Raw genomic sequence first — 22,403 nt, 5'->3', positions numbered from 1 at the left:
TTGGTTCAAAAGCAGGCATCTTCCTAAGATGGTAGAGTTAGAGTTCAGCTGAGGCTTTAGTATCAAAGCTTAGGAAGGACATGCAACTATTGACAGCAAGCAAAAAAGTTTATAGCTTCAGTTTTTGATGGTAACCATTTTGGGGAACACGAGGGAGTTGCCTGATGTAGAAAGTTGGGCTGAGTTGACAGGAATGTGGAGAAATAAAGCTGAAGCCCTAAACGATGGCACCGGATTTTTTAGGTTTGCAGGCACATTATTGTTTAAATCCACTTTGAAATATCCACTTGGAATGGATTTTTATGCTGCTTTGTAACCCAAATAACGTTTCTAATAACCTAGGCACAACACCTCTTGAATGATTTCTTCTAGTTTCCACAGCCATAGCCACAGCCTTCCTTCAGACTCTCACAACACTGGTTGAGAGAAGTGCAACGACTTTCTAACCTGGTCTCTGCCTTCCTTTTCTTCTTACCTTCATCATCCTCCATGTTGCTCCCCAAATGATCTTCTCAGGCATATCTGATCACTGCTGCTAGGTGAATGACCCTACAGGCTCCATGCATTGGGAATAAAGGCTAATGGGTCCAAGTTTGCCAACTGAGTTTTACATTTATTTTTGATAGAAAAAGAAACAGAGCATGAGTGGGGGAGGGACAGAGAGAGAGGGAGACACAGAATCTGAAGCAGGTTCCAGGCTCCGAGCTGTCAGCACAGAGCCCCACGTGGGGCTCGAACTCACGAACCATGAGATCATGACCTGAGTCAAAGTTGGTTAAGCCGAAGTTGGATGCTTAACCGACTGCGCCCCCTAGGCATCCTGCCAACTGAGTTTTTAATACCTTAGTTCTACACACGAACCCTAACAAGACCCTTAGTATCCAGCCAGATTTTGTCCGAGCTAGCACTTCAGCCCAGAACATGCTTTGCTCTCTATCTGCTTAATAAGAATACCACTTCTCCTTTCTGCATCCAGCTCTAAACTTGTCTCAGAATTCTAAGTGTTTAGGTTTCTCCATCTGATAACTACTCATTAGGCTACAGTCTGGTAGGACAATTTTATGTCATGATAGCTCCCAGTTCAGTGTGTTAGGGAGTTGGGGTGATTTATACGTCTGGCCTACCCACTACAGTAGGATGCTAGGAGGTCAGGGGCCTTGTTTTTTCATCTTGAATTACTCACTGCATCTTGCCTAGCTCTTTTCATAGACAATAAAGGTATGCTATATAGTTAGTTGACTAGAGATGAAACTTCCTCTAGGGAATGACTTGGAGACAGTTACAGGGTAAGTGGGAGCAGCGAGGGGAGTATAGTTGTTGAAGGAGTTTTAAAAACGCAGGTTAAGTATATTAAGTTTAATCAGTTTTAGTGCACTTTTGAGTAGATGGTTTCTCTTGCTGTTTTTCTAAAATCCCTTGTATTCTTTCCACATTGTTTATTTTTTAAACCATTTATCTTTTTATTCATCTCCTTTTCTTTTGTGCGGGGTGGCTGTTGGTTATGAAATAGTATGCAACTTGAGAAGAGAAGAAATAGAATGAAGAGGTGGTTTGCTTTCATTTCTCTTCTCCAACATGATTATTCAGGTATTCAGGAATACCTTTGCTAGGAAAGCAATGAAGCCCATATACTAAAGTGATGGCTTTAGATATTTTTTATAGTAACCTCTTAGGCACATACCATGTTGTATATACACACCTGGAACAGGCTTTTGTAAAACAACACTTACTCTTTTTTTTAAATTTTTTTTTTTCAACGTTTATTTATTTTTGGGACAGAGAGAGACAGAGCATGAACGGGGGAGGGGCAGAAAGAGAGGGAGACATAGAATAGGAAACAGGCTCCAGGCTCTGAGCCATCAGCCCAGAGCCCGACGCGGGGCTCGAACTCACGAACCGCGAGATCGTGACCTGGCTGAAGTCGGACGCTTAACCGACTGCGCCACCCAGGCGCCCCAACAACACTTACTCTTAATTCATGCCATGTATGTTGGTCTTCTCTATGTTGTTCTGTCTTACTTTGAACAAACCCAGTAAATCCATTTCATGACCATTAAAGAGTTGAGATCTGAAAGTTGAAAACTGTGACACTAAGGAGTAGATACTATACTTGCTAGGTCATAGTCAGTGGATGAACACTGTGCCAAAGTACATCTGCTGATACTATTACATTTAATCTGTCACAATAACTTTATGATAGACTATTATACCCATGTGACGGATGAAGAAACTGAAGCTTGGGGATACTTGGGGGTTATGACATGGAAGAGCTGAGACTCAGACACAGGTAGACCATGCTTCCGTTAGAACTCAGTGGCATGTGCCATGGCTTGAGGTCACGGCCAACTGTGGAAAAGATCCGCACATGTTGATCTTTTAAACCGGAAGCACACGCAAGGGAGGATGAGACCACCAGGGTGCAGACAAAATGGTCAATACACAACAACTTTGTTTCTCCTCTGGAACTCTATTTCTGTCCTATTTTCTCAATCTGCAAGTCCTTCCCTACATGACAAAACCCTTAAAATAGAGCATTCAAACTACAGCAGAGAAAATAATTTTATGATTAGAAGGAAAACTTTCAGAAGGCTGGCACTAAAGTTTTTGAGTCCTCTTTAACAAAATTCTGTGGACACTAAGAATGAAAGCTTTATTTATTTATTTTTTTACCTTTCGTTTTCCAAAACCCCCGAAACATCTAAAAATAGATGAAATAAAAATTCTATGCTATTGTGTGCCTATATCCAATAAGGAAGGTTTGTTATGGTTTGTTAACCATATGGTTTGTTGGGGCGCCTGGGTGGCTCAGTCGGTTAAGCGTCCGACTTTGGCGCAGGTCATGGTCTCATGGTTCGTGAGTTCGAGCCCCAAGTCAGGCTCTGTGCTGACAGGTCAGAGCCTGGAGCCTGCTCCAGATTCTGGGTCTCTGCCTCTCCCCCAGTCATGCTCTGTCTTTCTCTCAAAACTAAATAAACATTAAAAAAATTAAAAAAAAAAACACCGTATGGTTTGTTAAGGTTATTAAAGTCATGGCACATGCCACTGAGCTATAAGCAGAAGCATGGTTTATCTGTGTCTGAATCTTAGCTCTGCCAGGTAGTGGCTTTGTGACCTCAGGAAAATTATTATACGTCCAAGCCCCGGTGTTCTCATCCATAAAATGTTATAATAGTGAAGCAATACTATGACAGCAGCTCTTAACACATTCATGACAATGAAGAGACTGCTTTCACGATTGGGTAAATTAAGGCAATTATCCCTTAGGGTCTAGGATTCAGGTGACAAGGGGCCGGTGGCCTGTTGGCCTGTTTCAAATCACACTGGACATTCACTGCCAACATTTGCCAATAATGATATCAGGGTAAAACGAAATCTTAAAGAGAGCCGGATTTGAAAAGGTATGACAGCTACACTCTTCAGTATAAAGTGTGCATCTTAAGAATAAAGATATACCACCACCAATGCCAGACATTGCATTAGGTACGGGTACATAGACTGAACAATATTCATGCAGTCCCTGCAGTATGGAGTCTACAGTCTGTTGGAGAAGACAGGCAATATAAAAGTAAATGTATTAACAAAAGGATCCCAATTGGGAAAAGTGCCACTAAGGATATAAAGCTGATGTGACAGAGACTAATAAGAGGGATGCTCACTTTAGACAGAATAGTTAGGAAGGTCTCTAGGAAGAGGTGATATTCAGGCTGAGACCAGAAGGACGTTAAGGGACCAGCTGTGTGAACAACCAAGAGAAGAATCCTGGGACCAGTAAATGCAAAAGGCCCTGAGTATGTGGGACTGTGTATCATGATGCTCTGGACTTCTTCCACACACACTGACTAATCCCTTCTCTTCTGTCCTGCCTGCTGCTTTTCTGACTCAGCCTTGCAGTGCATGTGGGGCTCCAGTTCAGGGTCCTTGATGATTGCGCCCTTTGATATATCAACCTAAAATTATTCCAGGAGTCCTTCCTTTTCCACATATATTCCATAGGCTGTACCTTGCTCACTGTGACTTCGCCATTCATTCTGATTTTTTTACCTACATTTTTGCCTTAGGGCCTGACGGAAGAGATGTTGATACAAAGTAGACTCTCAAATATTATTTGCTAAATTTTTGGATGCATTTCATTAGATCATCAAGGAACTGTTATTTTTGTTTGTAGTTTTGCTGCTTATTTATTTTAATACGGGCAGGATTGGGGGAGATCAAACGGGTGAAATTTGAAGAAGAATGGTACGGCTTTCTAGAGTGGCATTCAGTTACTGGAGGGCTACTTCTGCCTCTGTAATTCATTAGTGATGTGACCTTGGACAAGCCATCCCACTTGAACCTTGACATCTTGAACCAAACTCCAGGATTTGGTCCAAGCACCCTTCAATGTCTGTTCTTTTCTATGACTCATTGGGTTTCAATATTGGCTACCCCTTCCACATTCCTAGGAAATAAATGTTATTTTTAGACATCAACTTAGTTTATGCAATAATTATACCTTACATTTCATAAGAATTTGTCATTTTCAGAGTATGTTAATCTCTACCAACTCACTGGATTTTAACCAGTCATGTAAAGTATGGAAGACAAGTTATTTATTTTTTTTTTTACATGTGACAAGATGTGAAATTTGTCCAAGGTCACAACACAGTAGAAAGGGGAATGACACTTGTATATACTGTCCTGACTGTATGTGGCACAATTAATTGGATAGAATCCCTACCGTGTGAGTGGAATAGTGTTTATGCCCTAGAATAGTGATGACTCCTTTTTTTTTTTTTTTTTAATGTTAAGGATTGTTTTGAAATGCTGAAATCAAAAGAATCTTTTTTTTTTCCCCTAAAGTTTTTAGTTGTAAGAATCAGAAAAGTCCTCAGGTTAGCTCACTTAGGGAAGGGGACTATGGCAGGAGTAGCAGTCTTATGGACAGGAGGCAAGGTGGCCTCTATAATAAATGGGAATAAACTTTATAATAAATGGGAAATAAACTCATTTCTTCCTAGGACTCAACTGTCTACTTTTCTCAGAACTTCTAAGATCTTTCTTATCTAAAGAGCAGTTCTCTCTGCTTACTCATGGTTCTTGCTTTCCTATAACCATGGCTCACATGGCTTGGCTTCCTGACACTCTGGCCAGCTGACTCCAACAAGTCAGATCATAGACCACTCCTCTTTTAGTTCCTGTGATCCAATCAGCTGGGGCTGGTGAAACTGGGACAGGAAGGTTATAGAAAGGTCATATGGTACCCACATCAAGTTCTACCTCTGCATCAGGACTTAAGGACAGGATTTTTAAGGAACAGAGTCTATAGAATGGAACAGGCATCCCCAAACCTATCTGCTACACTTACCTATTTATCCAAGTTTCACAAAATTCTACTGAGTCTTCCTTTCTAAGGTGTCTCCAATCTTCGTAAGCGTAACTTCGTAGATATACCTATTCTTCTTATAGTTCATGGAAAACAAAACAAAATAAAACAAAACAAAACAAACAATCCACATTTGTCCCTTAATTTAAGATAGGAAGGGTGGTTGCACGGTTTTCTGACTGTGGGATGCAGTTAAAAAAAAGTGCTAGCAATCACTTGGGGGCAATGAGGTCCCCCACCTGATCCTGTCAATTGTTTCTGGACAGATCATTTATTTCCCTTGAAATTCAGGAAAGGGAGGCTTTTGCAATCTAACTAGAAACTAGAAAGAATCTTAAGGGATTATCTAATCTAGCCTCTGTATTTTACACTAAAACACATTGACCTCAAGCCTTAGGTCACAGAGTTGATTAGAGGTAGAACCAATGGAATACTTCTCTTAAACAAATGTTTGTGAACTTTTTATTACATCATCTCAGTACAGCCCTGTAGAGGCTTACTCTGAGAATCACAGATAATGATTGTAATAATGCAGCATAAAGTAGTGTCTACATGTAAACTTTAAGATGAGAACATGGAATGGGGATGGAAAACAGGAATCTTCACAATGTGTGAATAGACAGGAAACAACCTAAAAATGCTCTAATTCTTGTTTTCTAAAAGCTTACATATAAACAAAAGATCTTGAAGATTGATCTGAACTCTCTTACTGCCACAAAATTGCATCAGAAAATGGAGATTAGGCAGTTCCTGCTGCCAGATGGTATAGGAATGTGGTTGCATGTCAACTCTGATCCTAGACTGCCTGTCTTCAAAGGTGAGTGCTATCACTTATTAAAATTGTGTACTTTTAGGCAAGTTTGTATCATTTTCCAAAGTGCCCTGGGTCAAGCTACTCAACATTGCTTGCTTCTCATTCTCTGTATGTAAAACATAAAAGATGTCATATAAATATTTATAAATATAACAATATTGTAAGACACACTCTATAGAGTCATTCGCAGGATTAGAACGGCCAATACTTGAGAAATTCTTGAACAGTGTTTGGCACATAGTAAAGCCACTATGGAAGTGTTAACCTATCATGATTATTACTCTTTTCTCCGGTGGGAGTACAATTACACTGGTGGAATAGAGAAATCTCCATTTAAAATCCCGTGGGCTAGATTAGTGATATCAGTTAGTTTAGCTGGAATTAGAGATGGAAAGGGAAATTTTCTTCTCTGGTGACTCCATCTTTATCCCTTTAACTCAGGAAATTCGGAAGGTGATCACGATTTGCATGCCACAGACCAGAAAGCAGGCTAGAGAAGGTAACTGCTCGCCCAGAACTAGAAGTTGAGTCAGTAGTGGTTCAAGGTACAAACTCGATTTGTCTAAGACGCTATAACCTAAAGTCTTCTCCAAGGGAAGACTTTCTGGACTTAGGAAGTTCTCACTCCTCCAGGGTCAAAAAAAAAAAAAAAAAAAAAAAAAAAAGGTGTGTGTTGGTGGGGTGGGGGGGTGGGGGGGTGGGGAGTGGTGGTGGAGGGCACCCTCATACCTCTTCAAGCCCGGCATCTATAACTTGGTACAGCCGCCTTTTCCCACGCTGTTCAAGGCTAGCTAAGAGGACTGGCTCCACACTGCGGGAGAATCCGAGCTCTGGCTTTCTGTTGCTGAGGCCAGCCTCCCTCAGGGTGAGCCAGGGGATCTGACTCCCCTGCGCAAATCTGTGGCGTGTAATGCCTTCATTTACTTAGAAACTACACTTCTGAGTAAAAACAACAACAAAAACCCAGGAAAGACCAAGCAAAGGGAGCAAGAAGAAGCGCGCAGGAACACGCTTGGGCCTGGGAACAGCCCCAACCTCATGAGCCCTTGCAGTTTAGCCCCCACGCGCGACACCCGACCGGGCGCAGCCACCCGCCTCCGGTCCCGGAGGAGGCGTGGCCCGCACGCGCCGCCATCTTGGGCGCCTCTCTAGGCGCCGTGTTTACTACTCTATGATCGCCCGCTCCCGCCCCGCCCCTCCCCAGTCATTGTCTGGAGGAGCAGCCGCGGCCGCAGCGCCTTCTCTTTATAAGCCCGCAGTGCCCGGATGTGAATGGATTACAATGTATCTTTCAGGGAAACCTATTATTATCAATGTGACTCCACGGGGGAGTCAATGGTGATGATGATGAGGAGGAGGAGGATGATGATGATGAGACACCTCTAAACTTGGAACAAGTTTAAGACTTTATAAGAGGAGAAGAAAAAAAAAACCACCAACAAGATTTGTTTGAGGAAAAATTCTAACTATCCTGTATTGATATTTTTTTTATAAACAATAAGAAAAAGTTGTTGGATTTTTTTTTAATGATTTCTTTTTTGGGGGAGGGGATTTTGTTGCAGTTTTACGGTGGAAAATGCAAAAACCAGAACCAGGTGCATAATCTTGTATTCTGTGGATATCCCTGGAGCAGAACTGAGTACCAGTTAAAATACTTTTTTGGGGGATACACATGTGAGATACTAAGTACTTGCAGAAGATTTTTGTCTTTCTTTTTAAAGTCACTTTCCTTGGAATATTGTGAGCATATTTGTGGCCATTTAAGGTAACGTTACAATTTGCTGTCAGAGTAAACTGTTTGTAATTGAATTTAATTTTTAAAATGTCGATCCCAATGTTTTATTAAAACAAAAGGAACAACCTATTAAATAATTGCCAATGGGAAAAGTGTGTGCATGCATTTTGTGTATGTACTAGCACATCTAGCAATAACAGGGTTTCTGGAATGTGTATTTTAACACACGTTAAAATAGCGTATGTTGCATATACTGGATAAAGCACGCTTGTTATTACGAAACGATAGAATTATGAAGCTTAATTTTTATCCTAAAAAGTGATGTGAAAAAGTATGTTTTAAGAGCATGCAAGGCCTGTAATGGTAAATGTTGAATTCAAAACTTACAAGTGCTGGCGAACGGGGACTTAGCGTGGCTAGGAACTCAAGTGTAAAAACAAAACAACATCCACCCTCAAAAATTGCCTTTTTTTTTTTTTTTGGCGAAGTTTGCAGCTATACTAATCTGTGACTTGAAAGGAAGGGGAAAGAAAGTATGCAATTTAGGTTTCGCCCCCAATGCAAAAGTACCGAAATGAAAATCTCCCCAGCAAAATGTGGCTTGGTTTATATATGGAAAAGAAAAATATTGTTCCTCTTGGCAAAGTCTTTTTGCATCACGTGTATTTGCAGCCTAGTATAAACTTGCTTTGCTGTGTGTGGATGTGTGAGTGAGAGGGAACGAGAGTCAGAGAAAGAAAGAAGTGAGGGGATGTAAACTCGAATAAATTTCAAAGTGCCTCCGATGGATGAAACGGGCAAAAACTGAACTGTTCAGGCTTCAGATTGTAACTGACGATCTGAGGGAAAATGAGGTGCTCGATGAATTTTCGTTTGTATTTTTTTGCGAGGCGGGGGAGGTGTTGAGATTTTTTTTTTTTTCCTGGGGGGGGGGGTGGGGTGCATCCCAGCCAGCCCGACCCGAGCGAGCCGCGTCTCCCCGCCGGAGCCCCCCCACCCATTTCTTTGCTGAACTTGCAATTCCGTGCGCCTCGGCGTGTTTCCCCCTCCCCCCTTCCCTCGTCCCCTCCCCTCCCCGGAGAAGAGAGTTGGTGTTAAGAGTCAGGGATCTTGGCTGTGTGTCTGCGGATCTGTAGTGGCGGCGGCGGCGGCGGCGGCGGCGGCGGCGGCGGCGGGGAAGGAGCAGGAGCGGGCGCGGGCGCAGGAGGCGGAGGTGGTGGTGGTGGAGGCAGTGGTTAGACATGAACGCCGCCTCGGCGCCGGCGGTGCACGGAGAGCCCCTTCTCGCGCGCGGGCGGTAGGTACGGGCGCCGGCGGGGCTCGGCGGGCTGATGCGCCGGGCGGCGCGGGGCTGGGGCTCGGCGGCTCCGCACGCGGCTCCGCGCCTCCCGAGCCGCGGGCTCCCGGCTCCCGGCGCTCCCAGAAGAGACACCCCTTCCCCTCCCGCGCCTCTTCCCTCCCCCTCGTCTCTACCCCCCCCCGCCCCCCCTCCCCAGTCATGCCACTCGGAGGGACCGATGACTTTGCCAAGGGCCTGACTTTAATTTCTACAACCCTTTCTTTCACAAATTAGGGTGCTGGACAATTACAGAACCCGACCCTCCACTCTGCTCCCCCCTTTCGCCGACCCTGTCACCCCTCCCCCTTTGGACGTGTTTTCACTCCAGAGACGCTCATCTTTAATTTCTTTATAGCTACTTTGAAATGCAGAGGGGAGTGGTGTGTGTGAGTGTGTGTGTGCGTGCGTGTGTGTGAGTGTGTGTGTGTGTGTGTGTGTGTGTGAGGGGGGTGGGGTGGAAGGTGGGGGGGAAAGTTGAGACCGGATCGTTCTGAGTAGTTTCTCTTTTCTCTGTGATCCATTCATTTCTCGCTCTACCTCCTGTTGCATAAAATGATGCGCTGAAGAGCGGCTTTTTTTTTTCCCCTCCTTTCCCGGATTTGGTTTTATAGTGGATGTTACCAGTTTTGATCGTCTCTTTGGAAATACAATATCAGTATCGCTTTTTTTTTTTTTTTTTTTTTTTTTTTTGCTATTGCTGCCTATTCCATCTTAAAAAAAAAAAAAAAACAAAACTCTCCCATCCCTCCCTCCTTTCCGCCTTAATCCCGCCCGCCCCCACATCCCCACCCCCCAACCCCCCCAGTCTCCAAAAATCCGATTGTGTTTTCTCCAAGGATTGGGACTGGATTTTCTGATTGCGGTTATTTCCATGTTTCTAGGTTTGTGTGATTTTGCTAAAATGCATCACCAACAGCGAATGGCTGCCTTAGGGACGGACAAAGAGCTGAGTGATTTACTGGATTTCAGTGCGGTAAGAAAGAACGGTGGAAACTAACAACAGCTGTGAAAAACAAAACAAAACAAAACAAAAACCCCAAACACTTCAGCTAGAAACCAATAGTAATCTAAAGGACAGGAATAATTTTTTAATTGGCTGAATCTTTGGCAAACATGAAGGTCTTTTTGATAAGTTTTTAACTACAATTTTTGGGTGTGATGGACGATTCAGGCTTTTTTTTTATTTTTCCCCAGAGTGTAAAATTACTTGCCTTGAATTCCCTACCCACCGGACCCTCAAAATAATGGAACCTCCCCCCAAATGAAAGGACAAACAGACCACCCTAAAACTTGGCCTTACCTTGACATGAGAGTACTAATACTTTGCGCAATATTCCTTTTATTTTTGTTTTTCTGCAAATGGAAAGGAGCAACTAGGAGACCCAGTTGTCTCTTAAAGTTTTAAATTGATGATGCTTTGGATACGTATTAGTTACATCTCTTTCTAGGATTCTGAAAACTCGTGCATATGTGCTGGGCACACACTCTTTAGAACCCTTTAGACCGGGTTGGTACATTTCACAGTCCTGAGATCAGCACGAAGCAAAACTTGCACACTTGTGGAGTTTTACGGCTGTAGTTGGTCCTGTTCCATCCCTTTGCTTCCCTTTCCCAAATCAAGTCCCAGACCCGGCAGGGGAATTCATTCATTTTTAATGCCGAGAGAGTTTGGTGTAAGATGCATTTGCAAAGCAAAATAAAAAGAATCCACAAAACACACAAATAAAATCCAAACCGCCTTCTAAGTGGGGCTCTTTCATGTTGCTGCTGCCGCTGCCGCCGCCGCCGCCGCCGCCGCCGCCGCCGCCGCCTCCGCTGCTGCTGCTGCTGCTGCTGCTGCTGTTGCTGCTGCTGCTGCTGCTGCTTCTGGACCTTCTTCTGGAGAAATGGCTTTCGGAAGTTTTGCCAGGAAACGTAGCCCTAGGCAGCTTTGTAGCCCCCTTTCTGCTTGCTGCATTTTCTCCATTCGTTCCTTTGCTTTTTGCAGGCTCTGACTCAGGGAAGGTGCGCATTATCCACTAGATACGTCGAAGAAGAGGGAAGCCAATTAGGGTCGAAATAAATGCTGGAGAGAGAGAGAGAGAGAGAGAGAGAGAGTGAGAGAGAGGGAGAGAGAGAGAGAGAGAGTGAGAAAGAGTGAGAGAGAGAGAGAGTCTTGCTACAAATTGCTCTCATGTTAGAGACGAAATGAGAATTTAGTGCAGGTGGCACTTTTATATTTATTTGGGTTCACATATGACAGGCAAATCCTATACGGGATGGAAATGGACATTGCCACGTTTATGGCCAAGGTTTTCAGCATAAAGCAAACAACTTTTTTCTTCTCCTTTGTAAAACTAGTGTTTTCTGGAGAGGCCGCTGCCCTCCAACCTGAATCTTGATAACATTATGGGGACTGTTTGTTTAAAGTGGACCAGTGCTGCCTAGTGCTGGCAGTCTAATCAACCTGAGGAAAAATTAAGAACAGAGTGGTAAAAGGGGGGGGGGGTGACTGGTAATGTTATGCTTGTTTTAGTTTTAAGTCGGATGGTGATGTATTTTACTAAAATGAACCCTTAACGTAAACTCTTAAGCTATTTGGTAAGAGTCTGAAAGATCTTTGACGAACTCTGAAGGCACAAATGTCTTTTTTTCAACAGTAATATTTCTTTGTTTCTTTTAGATGTTTTCACCTCCTGTGAGCAGTGGGAAAAATGGACCAACTTCTTTGGCGAGTGGACATTTTACTGGCTCAAGTATGTAAATTCTTTTCTTAGCATGTAGTTAAATGTTCTTAGCTGTTTATTCACTCATTGTATATTTTTGGCTCTGTTGAAGTGTTCTGGAAAAGTCATTGAAATTGTAGCCTGTAATGATATGGTTATTTCACTGTCCATCAGTGGTATAACTTACACAAAATGTTATCTTTTGCAGAATTAAAATTAGGCCTTTTTTTTTTTAAAATCAAGGAAATTGTCTCAGAATTCCATTACTTAATTTAAAAGCAATTTTCTAATACAGTTGTAATCAAACATGTGAAGATAAGGCCAGTGTTGACACGGGGAAAATTAATTTATTTCCCTATTTGAAAATAGAGGGAAAAATCTAACTTTCAAAAAAAAAGGGAAAATCCCTCGTAAATAATATTAATTATTAGGTACTATGTATAATTAACCCTTTTAAAGAAGTGAGCACTTACTTTGCAGATGAATGCTGCATTGTAAACCATAGCTGTAAATAGAGAGCCTCTTGCTAATCTGAGAGCTAAATATGAATTCATTTCTCTTTAAAGCATTCTTTTTGATGCTTTAGCTATTTTTTGTCCTCTAAGCATTTCCTCATGCAGTGAATTTTTGCTATATTTAAAGTTTCAAATTTGCAAGGACTTTTACATTTTATAAATGAAAGGTCTTTGGGTGATGCTTAAAAAAGACGTTAGCGCTATTCACAAAGGAATCTGTGTGCGCAATGATTATCTGGCATCTAAGGAGGAGTTTTAGTAGGGGACTCCCTGAAGGTCTCTTATAAAGTGAAAACTGAAAATATGATACTACTTAAAATATATATATATTTTTTTGTCCAATGAATTTCACATAGGAAGGAGGCATCCATGGTTACCTGGTATCCTTTAGGCTTAAAGCTTAAATCCACTTACGCTTTTTAAACAGCTGTAGTATTTTAGGAGTTCTGGCAGTGGTAAATACCAGTACATTAGACAGAGTACCATTCTTAAGTCATGCTGGTAAATGTTGACATCTTTTAGCTGCGAGGTGCCAGTGGAATTTTCTGTTAACTATTGAATATCATTTCACATCTCTTAATTTTCATCTGATGCTCTGGCAATGAAAGCAATCTGTTCACCTTTGCGATTTGTGTAATTAGGATGCTTTTATAAAATTAGTGGCTTTTAAAAGTTGCTCATTTCCAAATAAGTTACGTCTCCTTTTTCTGGCCCCCAATAGGCTAAGTAACATGTTTATAATTTATAAGATGCTTCCTATGGTTATATTTTATCTTCTCAGTTTTGATTAAAAGTACTTTTGATTAAAAGTACTTCTGACTATATATTTGTATTTTAGTGGCCTGGACCCTGTTATATTTTCCATTTACAGACTTAATATTTTTGTTGTTGTTGTTGTTGTATTGGTATTTTGTCTTCCAAATTTTGGTGTTGTGTTCTTTACACAACTTTGAAGTAAAGATCAGTGCAAGAATCTCTTGTAGGCAGATTAATATTTCATGCTAGTATCAAAACAGTAACAGACTTTATCTCTGACAGCAATTTTCTTCATGGTTTTACTTAAGAAAACGTGTATTCAGCTTAAATCTAAAAGTAGATTATGTCACAAAGGCCCAGAGATAGACTGGTTTCAAAGTGCAAAACACTCTTTTGCACTCTGTGAAAACTGACACATTTGGAATAACTTAAGTGTATCAGTTTAGGTATGGTTTAATAAAGCAAAGTGATTTAGAAGCATGAAATTGTGTTACATTTAAAAAGACAACTGTGCATCTGGGCCCTTTTCTGTGTTCACATTTAAATAAAGTCCTTGCTATGATGTTTAAGTGTTTACAGAGAGTACAGGCTGGATAAGTATGAATATGTATTAATGCATTTTAGTAAGTGATTATGTATTGAACTTACACAGTTCTTAAGACAAATATATATACACACACACGTGCGCACATGTGCACACACACCAAACACACACACACACACACACACACACACACACAAACCCAGAGACTTCATCCTTAGTGACATGTCACGTACGATATTTCTAATGAATATACTGTGATTATTTTTAAGGTGTTGAACTTTGAGTTACATTGTACCACAGTTGTAGTTTTCAGACCCAAATGTTTGCTTATAAAGGTAAAAAAGTGTAGTGGCTATTTTGTGGTGGCAGCTGAATTGAAAATGCAAGGTACTCATCCAATGCAGTGTGATGGTGATTATAATATATGGAGTACAGATTGTAGTGTTGGTTTTTCTCATCTATTCAAGACATATTTGAACACAGGGCTATTAGTGAAAAAAATGGCTTATATTTCCATTCCATTATATTTCCACAACAAAGATGAATCCCTTTTAAAGAACATCAAGTAGAAAAGTCAGGAAAACTGCATTTTGCCTTTTAACTGAAGGATGAGCTAGGAAACTTTGGACAGAGAAATAATTTTCTAAATTTACTTCAGGTTAATACTCGTCTTGAGTGGGCTCAGGTGTGACTTTCATGGGTAGCTTTGAAACTTGGGTCTAAGAAACAAAGATCCGAACTGTAAGTAAGTGAACTATTTGTTCATCCTTGCAAAACCAGCTGTATTTCTTCAAAGTGAGGCATGGTGATATTTCATGCTTAAAGTTCCCAATAGCTTTTGAATCGATTAATATAGGATGCTCCATCGTGATTTGCAATGTGGGAATGAAAATAAAGTGTGGTCATATTCCCTTTAATCTTTTCATTTCTCAAACATGGGTTTTCCTACCACCTTAAGAAATGGTGAGGCTGCTAGGGAGAATGGAATGTAACCTGAGCTACAGCCTGACATTCCCAGGGAGCATTTTTCACATGAAAGGCTTTTGTCAACCCAGGAAAGGACCTGCAGTTTTTGTTTGATGTTTGCAGGTGTTCAGCAGAGAGCACTAAAACAATTCAGCCATGATGGTTCAGAGCTTCGATGACCTTAACAGAATGAATTGGTGGGCTCTGGAATTATTTTTAAGAAATAGTTGTAACCTATATGGTAACTTATACAAAGGGATTTAATATCCGTTATATCATTGCTCTTAAAACAAGCTAAAAGGATACACATGCCTGGATGATTGGAAAATTATTCTCATTAAAAAGTAAGATGGCCAAGTTACCAAAAGAAAAAGCAAACAAGCACCTAAAGTCTATAATTTATCGATGAACGGGGCTTAATTTTCTATTCTAACAAAAAATAAAGTTTCTTTGGTTACCTTTGAGTCTTTTATAAGCAAAAGATAAACATACTGGTTTTGGCATCTTTTTAAAAAGTAGTTTTAAAGTTGGGCCACTAAAATGATCTATATTCAAGAACAGCCCTGGTCACATCTGTTACATGTATTTACAGTTAGTCTATGATGGATACTACATCTTCCTCCCTTAGTTTAAAAGTTGAGCTTTTCCCCCCTGTAACTGTTTAGTTTTACTTAGGTGTTCAGTGTTTGTGAAAGATTGCCAAATGAATGGGTGTTTGAACAATTAAGAGCAGAAGTAAAACACACTACATCCCTGTCATGGTCATTTTTGGAAGAAGACAAACATTTTTTAATGTTCATGCAGGTTAGTTAACCTATATCCACGTAACACCCAATGACACATCAATGTAGTAAGTTCAGTGAGAAAAAAAATGAATCCAGTGGGTAGTTTTTGTATCACAGAGAAAATTCAAATGGTCAGCATCCTGAATTAATTTCCATCCATAACTGTTTGCATTCATGGTTATAGTGTGAAAAATAATTGCTCTCCCCTTAAAGGCATCTGTGGGGTAGAATTATTTAATTGTGTGTATCTGTATTTGTGTGTGTGTGTGTGTGTGCATGTGTGTGTTTCAAACAGCCTTTCTATTGTAGTACAACTCACAAGTGTGGTATGGCTTTTTTGTAAGCAGCAGACTAAGTAAATAGGTTTAAAAGTAAGTAAAGGGGCATTAAACCCATTATATTAGAATTACAGACTTTTGGGGATAGCAACCTCTTTTAGTATACAGTCCATTGTCTTCATTGTCCAGCCAAAGAAAACTGAGGCCCAAGTTAAGGAGGTTCTAACCTCTGCCTTTATTTGCTATTCTAAAAAACAAGTTCTGATTTGCTAATTCTTTATGGCTCTGCACGTCCTTTATTGGAATAACATTGGTTTCACTACTATGTTTTTCCTTAATTTGTGTTGCATAATAAGCTATAGGATTATACCCTGTGTGCTGATGTTGCTTCTGCGTATGTGCTTGTGCCCTTCGAATGCTTTTTAAGGTTTAGAACTGAATTTTGGATTATTGATCATTCTCTTTTACCTTAGCTCCCCCGTGACTGTTTGCAAGATATTAGACAGAATAATAGGGTATGGATGGGCCTGACACTGACAAAATACAAGTGCTTAATATGTCAAGTGGTGCGCTCTGCGACTTATATTTATTATACATTTTTACTCCTCTCAAAAACCATGAGATGCAAGGGTTACCATACTCAATTCATAGATGAGGAAACTGAGATTCAGAGATGGTAAATGACATGCTCTCAAGGCAGCCAGTAATAAATTAGGCTTTAAGCTCACGTCTGCCTAACTCAGTGTCCTTTGCACACATACACACATGGTCCGATATAGATTATTTTTCAAGATTATGTAGACATAGGAATATATTATTGAGGTTTGGCATTTAATATTATTCCTGATCTTTAGAGTAGATAAGCAGTTTTTAAAAACCATATTTAAGATAATGATATGAACCATGATATTTTTCTTGCCTTAGTGTCCAGATAAGCTGGCTTTCTAATTCATTTCGGATTTCAATGTGACTTCGTGTGTCTCTTTATTATTGCTATTATTATTCTTATTACAAGTAGAATATAGTAGATCTTTTCAAAGTTGTGCTTTCATTCTATTGTGAATTGACAGTGTGCCCGGGTGCCTGTGAAAATACCTTGTTTTCAGTTATTTTTAATGTGCCTAATCAAACCAAGAGTGGAGGTACCCAAGCCTGCTCTGTTAATATCTAAAAAAATAAAGATTTACTATTTTTAACTGTAAAAAAAAAGTTTCACAGTTCATTGTTACATCCTTGAAACTTAATATTCATTCACGAGCAATAATCCTAAACTCCATCTGCATCACTAAAATAAGCAGTTTTGAAGTTTTGATGTGTCTATTACCAGACATGTGCTTAAAATGTTACATTTTCTAAATTCAGAAGGAAGAAGCAGTACTCTATTTGACACTGACTTAAGTAAATAAAATGCATTAAACAAGCGTGGGGATCCAAGATCTGTTGAGACAGAAATGCTTAACATTTTTGACAGCATCAGCAAATTATCTTTACCCTACTATTGTAATGAGGAAATCACTTAAATAACAGATGAACAGCGAAGTCACATAAACATATATAATAGAAGTATGTAATGAAAGTTTATGCTGTTAATTGCTCGAATCTGTCTTAAATGCTGAGAATCATGGAGCAGTAAAGACTGTCATATAAACAGTTTTGTTTTGAGCTTAAAATTATTCCTTTTTGCTTTCATCTGCTATGATAAACAAAGTAATTTTGTAAGCTTTACAGATCAAACATTTACTCCTAATGGTAAACTACATTTTATATTGGAAGTTTGCAACCTCGTCCAAGGCATAGAGTTGAGTCCTGGTGGCCCCAGGCCTGTGATTTTCAACGTTTAGTATTATGATGCTATTTAGATCTGTTCCCATAAGCCAAGATAACAGATCTCAAGTTGCCTAATAAGGAACATGGTGTGTTTTGAAATGTTCTTCAGTTTACAAGTCTTGAACCAAAATGTTCTTGGCCAAACCTTTAGAATATAAATCTATATGTTGAGTAAGTCAGATCTTACACAGACACAGCATCAAAATGAAGCTAGGTAGAAACAGAAAAAAAAACAAAACAAAAAACCAAACCAATCCCCCCTTCCTTATTTTCTTATTTTATGAGCTATATTTTATGACCAGGTGTTCTTCCAAGCTAATTAGATAGCACTAAGTATTAGAGAAAATAAAGCACATCATATGGTTGTGTGTTTTGAAAGGTTATTTATGTTAATGGTTTCTTATTAGTCGGAAGGAAATTTTCAAAATGGACCACCACATTTTTAAACTTACGCTTGGGTTATGCATTTGCTATATCTGTGAGCCTACTTAGGCTCAACAGTAAGGTTTGCACATGTGTTTGAGGTAGGTACTTTTGAACCATATGCCTCTTAATGCTTATGAGAGAGAAGTACAAATCTAGTCTTTAGAGGAGATTGGTTAACACTTTGCTATAAGCAGTATATATATGTATATATATATATGTATATACGTACACATATACATACACATATATACACATATATATGTATATGTATATGTATATATATGTGTATATATATGTGTATACATGGATATGTATATATATGTGTGTGTGTATATATGTATATTTATGTCCAACTCCTAGGAATAGCAAAAGTGTTGAGAAAGGTTGTCATATATACTTTCATTTCCAAAATAAATAAAGGCCTAGTTAATCAGCATATCAAATTACCCAGCTGTGTTTAAAATCAGTTAATATGGATGAATTTCAGGACTGTAAGAAAGTATTTTATTTAAAGGTGCAGCCACCAGATTGTTCAAATGGATGCTTTTGTACTTTTGTGTGACAATTAACATTTAATGAATGACTTTCTAGACTGCCATTGGTAGTAATTACTATATGTAGTTTATTAACTGCAATCCATTGTTGGATGGGCCTGTATTGATTTGTTTTGCAAACAACCCTTCACACGTTCAGCAGTATTTGTACATTACTTTTTAAAGAACCTGTTTCATTTGCTGATTGCCTCTAAAAATTCTAGCTTACAAATTCTCGTGTACTAAAATGCCTTTTGATCAGTCATTTTAATTGAATTAAAAATTCAGCTTTTCAGCTATCACATTTTTACATTAGGTCCTCAGGGAGCCTCAAAGAGAGTACACAGTATTGATTTTAAGTAATTTATAGAAAGTTGGATTTACAAGAGACTTTGGAGATGCTCTATTATTTTTTAGGTAAAGAGCCAAGGTTTGGGAGGATTAAATGTCTTTTGCCCAAATCATACAGTTGGTTATTGGCTATAATAAGACACAAATACAGATGTCCTGACCCGCTGGTCAGGGACCCCATGCTGCTTTTAATTAAGGTTTGGACTCAATCTGTGGGTACCAACTGTATGTTTCTTAAGAAGAAGAAAAAGTGTATAATCTACCATTTCTGAACAAATAATAAAAATTTAGATTATGAGAGATAGACATCATAATCCGCCTCACTTGTCATCACGTGTTCCAATTTGGCTAAGGCAGTTGACGAATAACTGTTAAAATGTATTGTGTTATTAAAAATAACAAAGTAAGACCCATGATTAAATATCAGGGCTGTAATTTAATCTCAGGGTTTCTGGAGCTGTTCATAAACCATTTGGCTTTTTTCTGAAACAGATGACGTCAAAATACAGGTTGATTGAATTATGACCCTGGGTTACAGGAGCACCTGCCAATGCCTCCTTACTTCATGGCATGTCAGCATTTCCATTACAAACTTTTTTTTTCTCTAACATTTTTAACTTTGAATAGTTAAACTAGACTGATGGTTGGCATATAAACTTTCAGCCCCCTGGGAAAAGACTATTTTCCCAATAAAATAGAGGAGGTGGTGACAAAGCCCCATTACCTTTTAGAATGTTCTTCCTTGCTTTAATCTTCCATTAATTTAAACATTCCCTCTTGAGGTACTTAGCTGAGTTGCAAAGCATCCAAATGGAAGTTTTTAATCTCAAATTTCCCAAGCCAAGACTTAAATGCAAGGTATTTAGGGACAGTTAAACCAGGAAAAGACTTATCTTGTAGGAAGAAGGATATTGAAATGTTCTGGACACTACAGTTTAATGCTGTGTGAAATGCTGAAGAGCGAGACATGAAAACATGCAAATTGTTGTACCTTGTCAGTAGTTACTTTTATATCCACTTAAGAAGAGTAAAAATTGATAATGTATGGTTTAGAAAGGTTAATTTATTTATATCACTCTCTGGAGACTTAACAGCATATCTTCTGTTTTACCCCTTGGGTTTTAATATGTTGGCCATAGAGAGAGAATGCTGTTTCTATCTAGCTAGTTACTTATTTACCTATCAAAATTCTTATTGATTGTTGATCTCATAGATATTTTTAGTACATGCTATGCTCAACCCCCTGTGTTAGCAATTATGGGACATAGAGGGATTTATGGGAGATAGTTCCTGCCCTGAGAGGGCATATATTCTGACAGTAAAGGATAGAAAACCACATACAGAATTAGCCTTCAGTGCCCAAAAGGCAAGTACCATTTACGTTGTGGGAGTTTAGACAAAGACAAATTCTTTCTTTGGGAGGGAAAAGAATAATGAAGGCTTCATGGACAAATCAAGTCTGAGCCTTGAAGGGGAGGAATAGCATTTTGACCTGGGGGCACTGGGACTGAGCATTTTGTGTCACCATCACTGTGAAGCAGGCACAGAGGAAGGCTGTTGCAAAGGTTGCAAAGGGTGGATTAAAGAGATCTCCAAAAAGAGGCTCCTCAGCTTTGCTGTGGGATCAGCTCCGGTATGGACAACCACAGTGACTTCAACCTGCAGTGTCCCTGTTTCGGATGCCTTTTTTTGTTTGTTTTTTTCTTTTTTCTTTTTTGCTTTTGGGGATTTCCTTGGGGCTATTAGAGATTATAATCCAGTCCCTTCCAAAAGTATGTGTTTTTTAATGGTCGTGTCAGGATGGAAATCAAGGTTTTTATGTTCCCGGGTCCAGACTCTTCCTGTTATATCATTCAGCAGTGGAAGTTTAGCTGCGGTGGAGAAACTTATTTATTTAGCGGAATTCTGGAAATCTAGATTCTTTTGCAGTGTTCTCTGGTACATAGCTGCTTCATTTTGACAAAGTGATAGAACCTCACAGCCTACATCTTAAAGCTGGAAAAATAATTTGAAACTTTCCAGGAAACTTTAAACTTTAAGAGGGGATTTTATGCCATACTTAACAATAGTTTCAGATTGCAAGAATTCATCATTGTAATTTTTATTATCACTGCCATCACCATTACCAGTGCCACATCTTTTGATTCAAAAGCTAGCAGGGAAATGTGATAATTATTATTGCTATATAATACATTCAGAAATGTATTTAAAAAACATTCTCAAAGATATTGTGATCCTAGCCAAAACTTACATAGTGTTTGTAAGAACATCATGAAGTGGCCAGAATCACCTTTGGTTAAAATCTATCATAATTACATCACAAATAGGAAAAATATATGTAAATACAATTCTCCCCTCAAGTATTGATGATTTCAGATTGACGTGTCTGTTTCTCTGTGACATGCCAGGATTTCCGTGTCTAGCATGTGTTTTCAGTTTCCACAAGAAGCCAAAAATTAAAGTGATGGTTGAAATAGGCTTAGGAAGAATTTATTTTTTTAAATTTTTTTTTAAAGTTTGTTTATTTTGAGGGAGAGTGAGAGAGAGAGAGAGAGAGAGAGAGAGAGCGGGTGAAGGGCAGAGAGAGGGAGAGAGAGAATCCCAAGCAGGCTCCACACTGTCAGCACAGAGCCCGATGTGAGGCTTGAACCCACAAACTGTTGAGATCATGACCTGAGCTGAGATCAGGAGTTGGACACTTAACTGACTGGTGCCCTAGGAAGACTTTATTAATGCATGATTGTATTTGCTACATTGTAGAAACAAGATTTAAAAAAATGTTTTTAACGTTTATTTATTATTGAGAGAGAGAGACACAGAGCATGAACAGGGGAGGGGCAGAGAGAAGAGGAGACACAGAATTTGAAGCAGGCTCCAGGCTCCAAGCTGTTAGCACAGAGCCTGACGCGGGGCTCGAATTCAAAAACAGCGAGATCATGACCTGAGCCGAAGTCAGACGCTTAACCAAGTGAGCTGCCCAGGCTCCTGAAACAAGATTTTTATAAGGGAATATTCTAGATCCATTTTTAAGAATGTCAGTTATGAACCTACATATCCCCAAAACCTTTTCCTTTACTTTCACAAATAAGGGATTCATGGTAGAAATCTTTTGCAATGCTGCAACTTTAAACTCAAAAGAGGAAAATGTTTTGGTCATCAGTGGTAATAATATTTGAAGACTTACTAAACAATTTCATACGTAACCAAGTTTTGTAGTTTTGAAAGGGAATACCAAACAATATCAATTTCAGTCCTTGTTTGAATAATCATTCTTTGTCGTGTGCCTTCTTGAACATCATTGTGTACTAACTGGTGACCCAAACCATTGATTGTCTTTCTACTCTTGTGGGCACTGTGATTCTTTGTCAGGTTACTTTTAGCCACAAGGTTTATTTTCTTTTGACGCCTTACTCTCCCCTGATCTTACTAACCTCTTATTCAATTGATCTTTTCAACCTATGTAGAAT

At 39.4% G+C, this 22,403-nt stretch overlaps 1 protein-coding gene and 1 long non-coding RNA gene across 37 annotated transcripts in view; one reads left to right on the top strand and one right to left on the bottom strand.

Moving 5' to 3' along the window:
• LOC123588098 overlaps positions 1-7,315 on the bottom strand; it is a 116,291-nt gene extending 108,976 nt beyond the window's left edge. Inside the window, exons 1-2 of the long non-coding RNA XR_006707699.1 lie at positions 6,906-7,315; positions 5,345-5,438 (exon numbers count right to left, since the gene is read on the bottom strand). This is a non-coding gene — a long non-coding RNA (uncharacterized LOC123588098). The remainder of the gene's footprint in view (positions 1-5,344; positions 5,439-6,905) is intronic.
• Positions 7,316-7,378: 63 nt separating this feature from the next.
• TCF4 (transcription factor 4) overlaps positions 7,379-22,403 on the top strand; it is a 356,138-nt gene continuing 341,113 nt past the window's right edge. For 9 of the 36 annotated variants that reach the window (XM_045456811.1, XM_045456813.1, XM_045456810.1 and 6 more), the window contains exons 1-2: positions 11,079-11,254; positions 11,913-11,985. In XM_045456811.1, coding sequence (XP_045312767.1) covers positions 11,913-11,985 — 73 coding nt within the window. In that variant the 5' untranslated portion in view covers positions 11,079-11,254. Of the gene's footprint in view, positions 7,942-8,740; positions 8,766-8,848; positions 9,209-10,131; positions 10,224-11,054; positions 11,255-11,337; positions 11,455-11,912; positions 11,986-22,403 lie in introns of those variants that run through there. The other 27 variants (XM_045456855.1, XM_045456824.1, XM_045456821.1 and 24 more) reach the window with 18 other exon arrangements.

This window comes from Leopardus geoffroyi, chromosome D3 (genome assembly GCF_018350155.1).
Source record: "Leopardus geoffroyi isolate Oge1 chromosome D3, O.geoffroyi_Oge1_pat1.0, whole genome shotgun sequence".
In the NCBI taxonomy this organism is placed as follows: domain Eukaryota; kingdom Metazoa; phylum Chordata; class Mammalia; order Carnivora; family Felidae; genus Leopardus; species Leopardus geoffroyi.
This window is presented reverse-complemented; position numbering and strand designations above follow the sequence as displayed.